Source organism: Pipistrellus kuhlii, unplaced genomic scaffold (assembly GCF_014108245.1).
Source record: "Pipistrellus kuhlii isolate mPipKuh1 unplaced genomic scaffold, mPipKuh1.p scaffold_m20_p_6, whole genome shotgun sequence".
Classification (NCBI taxonomy): domain Eukaryota; kingdom Metazoa; phylum Chordata; class Mammalia; order Chiroptera; family Vespertilionidae; genus Pipistrellus; species Pipistrellus kuhlii.
The window spans coordinates 51,011,886-51,023,206 of record NW_023425562.1 but is presented as its reverse complement, the minus strand read 5'-3'; the positions used below and the strand labels follow the sequence as shown (position 1 = coordinate 51,023,206).

Here is an 11,321-nt window from a genome sequence, read left to right as displayed (position 1 = left end):
TCCACAGGCTACCTTGCTAGCTGGGGAGGAGACATGTACGAAGGTGTGGGTTAGAGAGGGCTGGAGGGCCTGAAGCTGGTGGCTGCCTGAGTGGGAAGGGCTCTGAGGGTGGGTGTTTAACTCAGACTCCTGTTCTGCCACTGCTTTGAGCCCAAGGTCCTCCACTCAGCCAGAACAGGGCCTTACCTGGCATAACCTCTCTGCCTATCATCCTGAAGCACAGCCATTCACCCCGGCTGTTACTTCGATGCTGGGGTCAAAAGATGCCATCACTTGCAGAAATTTCTAGGTATAGGTTCTGATGATCCTATTTAGAATCAAGGCAGCCCTTTGATTCCTGTATCTGGGAGTTAATACAAGTTTCTTAAGTAATGGGGGAAAAGGGCCCTGCCTATAAGGCTTCAGTGCTCCTGTAACTCAACTTAGGATGATGAGAGGGAAGCACTATTACTAGTATAACCCACTCCTTTCTTCCTTCCTGGGGGCCCAAGCTAACACTCTGGGGGGAAATGAACCACGTTCTATCAGGCTCTCACTGCACAGGAAAACTGCGGACATGCTGCAGGCAGCCAATGCAGCGGGAGAGCATGGCTGGGAGGTGGGAGCAGGGCCAGCACAGAGGAAGGTACCTGACTCGGTGCTCAGGTGACTGAGCTGCACATACGGGACTGGAAGCAGGTGGACACAGGAAAAGGCAGGTTAGTGACCCATGAGTGCCAAGTGACAACCTCAGCTGCCTGGCAGACACTGACAGAATACTCTTAAGCCAAGGATTAAGTTTGTTTGTTTGTTTTTTAGGATTAAGTTTTTGTTTTTTACGTTTTAAATATGTTTAGAAAACAAAACAAAACAAAACAACGATTTTAGAGATAAGAGAGAGGGAGAGAAACATTGATGTGAAGGAGAAATATCAATTGGCTGCTCCAGTACCTTCCCTACTGAGGATCAAGCCTGCAACCCAGGCATGTGTCCTGACCCCAAACAGAATCAGCAACCTTCTGGTACATGAGATGACATGCAATCAACTGAGCTAAATACATCAACCAGAGTGCCAGGGTTGAAGTTTTATCTCAGACAGGTGAGGCTGATGGATGCTCTATAGAATCTCAGATATTAATTCTCTCAACCAGTTTAAGGTAATAGTCTTCCCCTCCACTATAAACAGCATTCTCTGCTTTGGATTAGAAATGGGCTGGAAGGCCCGGCTGGTGTGTCTCAGTGGTTGAGCATCGACCTATATGAACCAGGGGTCATGGTTTGATTCCCAGTCAGGGCACATGCCTGGGTTACGGACTCAATCCCCAGTAGGGGGCATGTAAGAGGTAGCCGATTAATTATCCTCTCTCATCATTAATGTTTCTATCTCTTTCTCCTCCCTTCCTCTCTGAAATCAATAAAAATATATTAAAAGGAAAAAAAAGAGAAAGAAATGGGCTGGGAGATGGACTTCCCAATGGCCATTATCCGCATTAATACCAAAAACAGGAGAAAACCACCCTCCTAGGCGAACAGCTCTGTACCCAGGAGGAGAGTTTTCCTTAAAACTCCAAGAAAGGAGCAAGTGTGGATAGTCTGTGACAAACGAGGAAGCTCAGGGGTCTCAGAATTCAAGATCAGGACAGCGGCATGTGCTTTGGACACATCCTTTGACTCACTCTCAATTACTCTAAGTTCACCGCCTGCTGTGGAGCAGATTTACCTGAGGGCGCTACTCTTTTCTTCCCTAGTCGCCCTTCTGTTTCTCTAAGCCAGCAGTCACCAACCGGCGGTCAGCGGACCACTGGTGGTCTGTGAGATCTGCAAGGTTGGCAACCGCTGCTCTAGGTCAGGAGCCATTAACCAGCTGAGTTTAAACACAAATCATAATTTCAGATTTATAGCTAGGCCAGCCTAAGCTTCAGTGGTTCAACGTGGGGGCTCTGCAATCAGACGGCCAGGGTTTGAACATGGCTCTGTGGCTGAACGTTACACTCTGGGAAATGTACTTAGCTTCTTTGAGCCTTAATTTCTTCTATAAAATAGGACAAATAGAATTTACCTCTTAAGGTTATAAATACAGAGTGCCTGGTATGTAACTCTATAATCTCTAATTGCTTAGTAAGTGTTAGCTTATCATATACACACACACACACACACTGCGGAACTGTTTTGGTTTCTACTTGATTTCAGACTGGCTAGCACAGAGAATTGTGGGCTCCCACAAGATGTCAAAATGACCCGAACACCGATAAATTTTTGCTAGATAGAAAGTTGTATACTACTCACTGTATCCCATTCCCTGCAGAAAGTACTTGAAGGCCTCGGTGAGCTTCCCGGGCTAGGGTGACAAAATAAGAAGGCATTAATGTTTGTACAAGCAATGAGGCAGAGTCAAATAATGCTTTTTTAAAAAAAACAAAAAAACACCTCCTTACCTGAACTACTTGGGGCAGTCCACCACAGTCTGCCATCTAAGAGGAAAAATATGTAAGTCAGCTGAAACTTACACTTAGGGGAAATGCTCTGAATATCCACTAGTCCTTTCAAACAGGATAGGATTGAATTTTAGTTTCCTCAACTTAATGTTTAACTGCGTCCAAGTGCATCTCCTCAATGCACTCTTACCCAAAGACATATTCGAGCAATGACCTAGTACATAATCTGAAAATACTGTTACTCCTGGCGTTCAGGCCCACAGTGGGACTCTTCTGTTAGGGGTGGTGGTGAAGTTAACCACCACCATCAACCATGGTTCCGCCTCCACCTGCAATGTAACTCTCAGAGTCCTCCGTGTGACCCTAACTTCTCAGGGTTCCATGTGTTCCAAGTTTCCTCTCAGCTCTATGTAATATTTATTCCATGCCTAAGGGCCCCGGCCGGTTTGGCTCAGTGGACAGAGGGCTGGCCTGCAGACCGAAGGGTCCCCGGGTTGCAGGCTCCTCCCCGGCCCTGGCCCTGGTCAGGGCATGAGGAAGAGGCAACCAATTGATGTGTTTCTCTCACATCGATGTTGCCCTCTGTCTCTCTCTCTCTCTTTCACTCTCTCTAAAAATCAATGGAAAAATACCCTTGAGTGAGGATTAAAAAAATAAATTAAAAATCAGGTGCTGATGTGAATTCAGCCAACTCGCTTGGTCAGCCACTTTCCTGCCATAGATTTGATGAGGCTGTCTCTCACTTCACTAATCTTCTTTTCTTTTTTAAAATCTTTTAGCTAATTTTTAAAATTTATTTTTAGAGAGAGAGAAAGGAAGAGGGAGAGAGAAACATTGATCAGTTGCCTCCTGCATGCACCCCGACTGGGGATCAAACCTGCAAGCTGGGTATGTGCCCTGATTGGGAATTGAACTGGCGACCTTTTGATGTACATGATGACAACTAACCGAGCCACACAGGTCAGGGCACTTCATAAATCTTTACATCTGATTATCCTCACTTGTGCAAGGATTTCAAGGGTTCTGTTAGCATGCATTGGAATTACCTGGAAAACTCGTTAAAACTCAGAATCTTGGGTTCCTGCTCTAGAGATTCTGGGGTGGGGTCAAGAATTTGCATTTGCAACAAACTCCCAGGTGATGCAGATTCTGTCAGTCTGCAGAGAATACTGTTTCTAGAGCATGATGGCCAACCAAGAGCCCACCCTTCTCCTTCCCGTTATGCATGTGGTACTCAGAAAGTATGCTGTTTAGGCTGACTGGCATTTAAAAAAAACTATGTGAACGGCATGGTTTGTATTCACGAGCACAAAACTTTCCTTAAGGGAGGGACTGTTATTTAGCACATGGGATACTACAGACAGTAAAGAAATTTGGGGTTAATAAGAAATAGTGCCAAAACCAGTTTGGCTCAGTGGATAGAGCATCGGCCTGTGGACTGAAGGGTCCCAGGTTCGATTCCGGTCAAGGGCATGTACTGTGGTTGCGGGCACATCCCCGGTAGGGGGTGTGCAGGAGGCAGCTGATCGATGATTCTCTCTCATCAATGTTTCTAGCTCTCTATCCCTCTCTCTTTCTCTCTGTAAAAAAATCAATAAAATATATTATAAAAAAAAGAAAAAGAAATAGTCCCCTGAAAATTACAAATATAAGAGCAGGAACAGACATTTAACATGATTTAAGTATAAAACAGACCTAACTGGCAAAGGTTATATCTTTACGATGTTTAGAAATCAAAATCTGATTAGAACCATAAATCAGTTGCCATATGCAGAGAAAGAATATTGAGAGAAACTATTTCCAAGCTTGACTTTTATCAAATAGTTGGAAAGTCAGTTCACTCATAGGGTTGTAGATGGGCATTTTTGCCCACATCTATGGCTACTGCAAAGTTCACTTTTCTGTTTCTGGAGTATGGATTCAAACCTGCAGGGAGAAACTAATTTGAAATCACATACTTTAAAAACATTCATATTTTAAAGTAGTTCATCAATCACCTGGGCCCCAGAACACCTAAGTTTTGTCACCTCTGAGTATTAACCTCATATTATATTTCCAGGAACTATGGGCTGCTTCTGGTGACAGCACTTCCTTTTCAATCACACTTCAAAGAGAAAGGGAAGAAAGCAGGTGTTCCAGGCTGAGAAGGCAGCAGCAGTAAGCAACATAAAATCAGCACTCATGTCTCCAGTATTCCAAATTTGAACCAAAGGCTCAGTCCCTAAACATTACACTAGAGGTGCTAGAAAAAGCAAGAGTAATGCTTTTGCCTGGAGTTCAATCAAAAGGGGGAGAAACTTGTTACTAACCCTAAAAATTTAGTACATGAGCTGTTCTCTATTTGCCTAAAAGAGAGGTTATTGGGAGATTCCTTACTAATACAATAGGATTTAGCATATAAAGAATTTCTAGCCGAAACCGGTTTGGCTCAGTGGATAGAGCGTCAGCCTGTGGACTGAAAGGTCCCAGGTTCGATTCTGGTCAAGGGCATGTACCTTGGCTGCGGGCGCATCCCTGGTGGGGGGTGTGCAGGAGGCAGCTGATCGATGTCTCTCTCATCGATGTTTCTAGCTCTCTATCTCTCTCTCCTTCCTCTCTGTAAAAAATCAATAAAATATATTAAAAAAAAAAGAATTTCTATTCATTATCTTAATTCTCACAAAATTAAATAATGCTTATCTATAATAATAAAAGACTAAGCGACCATCGCAACCAAATGGACGACTGAACAGGCGACGTGGGGCGACCAGGCCCACAGAGGGGGGCAGTAAGGGGCGATCAGGCCAACAGGAGGAGGAAGTTGGGGGTGAGCAGGCCAGCAGGGGAGGGAGGAAGGGGGGAGGGCAGTTGGGGGTGACTAGGCTGGCAGGAGAGACAGGGGCAATCAGGCAGGTAGGCAGGTGAACAAATTCGTGTACTGGTCCTGGATTGTAAGAAGGATGTCTGACTGCTGGTTTAGGCATGAGTGGGACATCCCCCGAGGGGTCCTGGACTGGAGAGGGTACAGGTTAGGCTGAGGGAACCCTCCCCCTGGCCCCTTGCACAAACTTTGTGCACTGGGCCTCTACTGAAGTATATAATGACACGGGAAGATGCTCATGTCAAAAAAGTTGAGGAAAGCCGGGACCGGTTTGGCTCAGTAGAGAGCGTCGGCCTGCTGACTGAAGGGTCCCAGGTTCGATTCCGGTCAAGGGCATGTACCTTGGTTGCGGGCACGTCCCCGGTAGGGGGTGTGCAAGAGGCAGCTGATCGATGATTCTCTCGCATCGATGCTTCTAATTCTCCCTCTCTCTTCTTCTCTGTGAAAAATCAATAATAAATATATATATATATATATATATATATATATATATATATATATATATATATATATATTTTTAAATATATTTTATTGATTTTTTAGAGAGGAAAGGAAAGAGATAGTCAGAAACATCGATGCGAGAGAATCATCGACCAGCTGCCTCCAGCACACCCCCTACCGGGGACGTGCCCGCAACCAAGGTACATGCCCTTGACCGGAATCGAACCCGGGACCCTTCAGTCCGCAGGCCAACGCGCTACCACTGAGCCAAACCGGTTTCGGCATAAAAATATATTAAAAAAAAAAAAGAAAAAAAGAAAAAGTTGAGGAAAACAGGGCTAGCCCCAGCTGGTTTGGCTCAGTGGATAGAGAGTCAGCCTAAAGGGTTCCAGGTTTGATTCTGGCCAAGGGCACATGCCCAGGTTGCAGCTCGATCCCCAGTAGGGGGCGTGCAGGAGGCAGCCGATCAATGATTCTCTCATCATTCTCTCCCTCTCCCTTTCTCTCTGAAATGAAAAACAAACAAACAAACAAAAAACATTTTTTTGTGTGCTATAAAAATGTATAGGAAAAATACATCAATATTTTTAGTATAGGCTGCCTTTGGGTGTAGGGTTATGGATAATTTTTACTTACATTATTCTTTTTACTTTTCTCTTTTTTCCAATTTTCTACAATGATAATATATTAAGGAAATGTTTTCTTAAAAAGAATGAGAGAATCTCAGAGAGCAAGAGAAAGAAGCTTTCCTTCTTTCTGAGCAACTATTCCAGAAATACAGTAATCTGTATAAAATACTCTGATATGGTTGGCAATAAGGGAAGAAGATATATTACCTTTAGCAAAGTTGTATTTATAGGATTCAGGCGAGAATTGCATTCAACCTAAAAAATAAATAAATAAATAAATAAATAAATAAATAAATAAATAAATAAAAAGGAGAAAAATTTAGGAACTACTAGGAATAGAAGAAATTATTTGGCATAAGAATGATCTTCCAGGATCAACAGCTCAGTTTGAAGGTGGCTGAATCAGCCTAAATAAATAATATAAATATTTATATGATGCTCTTTATATCTGACATTTCTGAATAGATCTAAAAATCTAGCTAATTTCACTACTGAATTAGTTACAAGTAGACTCTTTGAATTTAAGTCCTTCTACCACCTTACATAACATGGGGCAAATTATCAACTTCTTTAAAAAGTAAACTGGACTGCGGCCATGATCACCTGCTGTGGTCCTGATGGCTTCCCAGACAACTGACCCTGGTTGAGCTCTGTGTACCTCCTCTGTCCATTTCCTACCTTTGTCCTCTGCTCTGGAGGGAGTGGGGTTGCCATTCCTTGCACACAGACTCTTTTGTACCTCAAGGTCTTTTTGGCTGTCTCATCTAAAGTTGAACCCTCCACGGTTTTTCTCTCACAACAGTCATTATAATGAACAATTATAACTTTGTATATTTACATATTTGGTATCTTGTACTCCTGTATCCATAAAGGCAGGGACCTCAAAAAAATGTTTTGGGGAGATAATCTCTAGATTTAGCAATGTTTTCTGGCCAATCTGATCAACTGGATCCCTCAGCTTTTACACATTTGCCAAGCACGGACATACAAAGCACTGTACACTACGAGTTTGGAATCTAGTGTGGTAAAAACATAATACAAGGCAGGATGACATCACTTTAAAATTTCACAAGCGAGTTGAGTAAGTATAGAAGAATGACTAGACTTTCTGAAGATACAGTAGAAGTAGTGGGTGTTTGAAGGCTTCCAGAGTTGGGGAGAAGCATAAACAAAGGCAGGGGATGTGAAGTGGAAGTACAGTACACGTATAGTGCTTCAGGGGCAAGAGTCTGATGAGGAGGATGCAAGTGGCTGAGACTGGAGAAGCAGACTGATGATTACCACGGAAGGCAAAAACCCAAGTAGGTTTCTGAGGTGACAGGGTGTGAGCTGTTTAAAAAAAGTAACCAGCAGTGGCCTGTATGACGGACTGCAGGGGCAGAAAGACAGTTAGGTTTTGAAATTACCAAGGAAAGAACCTGTAATCCAGATGAACTTTTGCTCTGGGCAGGTACATACAAAACGCTTATAAAATCAGGGATGACTGAAAAGCTAGGATCACCAAATCAAAGTTTTTACTCTATACAAATAACAATATAGGCAGTGATAAACAAACATACAGAATATGCATTAACCCTAAGGGGTAGAATTATTTATTTTAAAAATATTTTTATCTGCCAGAGCCGGTTTGGCTCAGTGGTAGAGCATCGGTCTGCAGACTGAAAGGTCCCAGGTTTGATTCTGGTCAAGGGCATGTACCTTAGTTGCGGGCACATCCCTGGTAGGAGGTGTGCAAGAGGCAGCTGGTCGATGTTTCTCTCTTATCGACATTTCTAGCTCTCTATCTCTCTCCCTTTCTCTCTGTTAAAAATCAATAAAATATATTTAAAAAAATATATTTTTTTTAAATCAATTTTTGAGAAGAAGGTAGAGGGAGAGAGAAACATCAAATGAGTAAGAAACATTAATTGGCTGCTTCCTGCATGCTCCCCCACGGGGGATTGAGCCTGAAACCCGGGCATATGCCCTGACTAGGAACGGAACCAGTGACCTCTTGGTGCATGGGATGAAATTCAACCAACTGACCCACATCAACCAGGATGAATTTTTTTTAAAGAACTTTATCGATTTTAGAGAGAGGAAGGGAGTGGGAGAAAGAAACATTGATACATTGCCTCCTGAGGATCAAACCTGCAAACTAGGGATCCAACCTGCAACGTGGGTATGTGCCCTGACCAGGAATCGAAGCTGCCACCTTTTGGTGTATGAGACAATGCTCCAACCAGCTGAACACACTGGCCAGGGTCTAAAATGTAGAATTAAAAAAACTACAGGCACAGTACTTAGAATACAGCAGACAGGCAATAAATACTTTCTAAAAGAAGAAACTCCCAAGTTCAGTTTAATATAATAAATCATGCTTTCCTCTGGTTCAACAATTTATAAGTTCTATAACTTTGTAAGAAGTCTCCATATCTGGTAGGCTAAGCACAATGGTTATTTTTTGACACGTTTATTCCCCAAATGCAGTCTCCATCTTACTCTTTTTTTTATTCTCTAAACATCAGGCAAATAAGAAAAGCTCAAAAAATGATGCTGAATGAATGTGAGCAAGAATAGCTAGGAACAGTGCTCACTTTGGCAGCACATATGCTAAGAACAATAGCTACCAACAGTGACCAGTTCTCTACCAGCTTGTGGGATTAAAGTGCTCTGCCTGGGCAGCTAGATCTGAATCTATCTAGAACAGCATCTACTTTGTGGCACATATAGGGCTAGCAATGCTTTTCTCCATAAACATGAAAGGTGTGAGCCCCACCCACCGAGCTCTGAACAGTGGTTAGAACGTTGGCCCACTACACCAGACCGGAGGGTTTGATTTCCGGTCAAGGGCTCATACTTGGGTTGCAGGTTCAATTCCCAGCCCCAGTTGGGACACATGTAGGAGGCAAACAATCAATGTATCTATTGATGTGTCTCTCTTACATCAATGTTTCTCCCCCCCCTCCCATTCCCTCTCCTTCCTCCCTTCTACTCTCCCTCTCTAAAAAAAAAAAAAAAAAAAAAAAAAATAAAAAATCAATGGAAAGAATATCCTTAAGTGAGGATTAACAACAAAAAAAGGTATGAGCCTGGCTGGTGTGGCTCAGTTGGCTGAGCATCATCCCCTGCAGCAGGTCACTGGTTCAATTCCTGGACAGGGCTCATGCCTGGGTTGCCAGCTCAATTCCCAGTAGGGGGCATGCAGGAGGCAGCTGATAGACGTTTTTTTTTTCATAAATATGTTTTTCTGTACCCCCCCTTCTCTATAATCAATTAAAAAAAAAATAAATATATATATATATATATATATATATATATATATATATATATATATATATATATATATATAAATTAGTCCTGGGCAGTTGCTCAGTGGTGTCAGCCCAAGGTCTGAAGGATCTTAGGTTCAATTCCTGGTCAAGAGCATGAATCTAGGTTGCAGGTTTGATCCCTGGACCCGGTTGGGGCACGTGTGGGAGGCAGCCAGTCAATGTGTCTCTCACACATCGATGTTGCTCTCTCTCCCCTTATCCCTCCCTTCCACTCTCTCTCTAAAGATGAATGAAAACAATATCCTAAGGGGAGGTTTAAAAAAATAAAAATCAAAGGTGTGGAAATCAGAAAAGTGACCTTACTTTTATGGGCTAACCTAAGAAGTCTTGAAAACATTGGAAATGTTGCATAAAGTCTATGCAATTATAAAAGACAAAAGCCTTAGCTAGTTTGGCTCAGTAGATAGAGCAATGACCTGTGGACTGAAGGGTCCTGGGTTCGATTCCAGTCAAGGGCATATGCCTGGGTTGCGAGCTCAGTCCCCAATAGGGGGCATGCAGGAGGCAGCCAATCAATGATTCTCTCTCTCTCATCACTGATGTATCTATCTCGTCCTCTCCCTTCCTCTTTGAAATAAAAAATATATTAAAAAATAAAAAATAATTGGGAATTCTAATTAAGGGTATTTTCTTTTAAAATATATTTTATTGATTTTTTTTTTTTACAGAGAGGAAGGGAGAGGGATAGAGAGTTAGGAACAATGATGAGGAAGAAACATAGATAAACTGCCTCCTACACATCCCCCTTGATGTGCCCGAAACCAAGATACATGCCCTTGACTGGAATCAAACCTGGGCCCTTCAGTCCGCAGGCTGACACTCTATCCACTGAGCCAAACCAGATAGGACTAGGATATTTTATAAAAACAACACTATTTTTGTTTTAAGTACACATTTATGAAAAAAAATGTGTTTCTAAATCCTCACCTGAGGATATATTTACTGATTTTAGAGAGAGGAAGGGGGAGGGAGAGAGAAATATCAATTGGTTGCCTCTTATACTTGCCCCAACCAGGGATGAAACCCAAAGCTTAGGTATGTGCCCTGACTACGAATCAAACCAATGCCCTTCCAGTGTACAGGACAATGGTCCAATCAAGCCACATCAGCCAGGGTGAAAAAATGTTCTTTATAGATGTTTTCACAGAAACTACCTCTACCTTTTTGGCCAGAAAAAACTGACCTTTATATAAAAATCCTTCTTGGTGAACTGGAATCATCACTAATTTTACTAAAGGTCCTGTGCACATATTTGTTCACAGGTGGGGTCCAGTTGACCTGCTCCCCACCATGGTGTGTGTGTGTGGGAGGGCAAGGTTGGATTGGGGGTGGGGCCTGCTGGGGGGGTGGGAGAGGAGGCAGTTGGCCAGCTGGCCCCTCCCCCCTGGTCAAACTCCCAGTTGAACAATTGTATATTAGCCTTTTATTACTTAGGTTTACCTTGTGGGGATTTTTTATTATTTATTAATTTATTTATTTTTTTATGTGAGGTCAGCTTCCTATGTGCTCAAGCCATGCCATGTATTTTATATGAGAGATAGACTATTTTACAGGGCAATACAGGAAGATGTGAATATAATCTATCATTAACTGTATCTCACCCTATAAACACTCCCTCTCCCAGCCCCACCTTTTTGCCTATGTATGCACTCCTGATTAGTTA

The 11,321-nt window shown here is 42.7% G+C and overlaps 1 protein-coding gene across 6 annotated transcripts in view; it reads right to left on the bottom strand.

The window, feature by feature from the left end:
* Positions 1–11,321, bottom strand: part of NDRG3 (NDRG family member 3) — a 79,251-nt gene that overhangs the window by 1,007 nt on the left and 66,923 nt on the right. For 4 of the 6 annotated variants that reach the window (XM_036418406.2, XM_036418408.2, XM_036418410.2 and 1 more), the window contains 4 exons: positions 6,552–6,599; positions 2,415–2,450; positions 2,266–2,317; positions 630–668 (listed from right to left, as the gene is read on the bottom strand). In XM_036418406.2, coding sequence (XP_036274299.1) covers positions 630–668; positions 2,266–2,317; positions 2,415–2,450; positions 6,552–6,599 — 175 coding nt within the window. The remainder of the gene's footprint in view (positions 1–629; positions 669–2,265; positions 2,318–2,414; positions 2,451–6,551; positions 6,600–11,321) is intronic. The other 2 variants (XM_036418411.2, XM_036418412.2) reach the window with 1 other exon arrangement.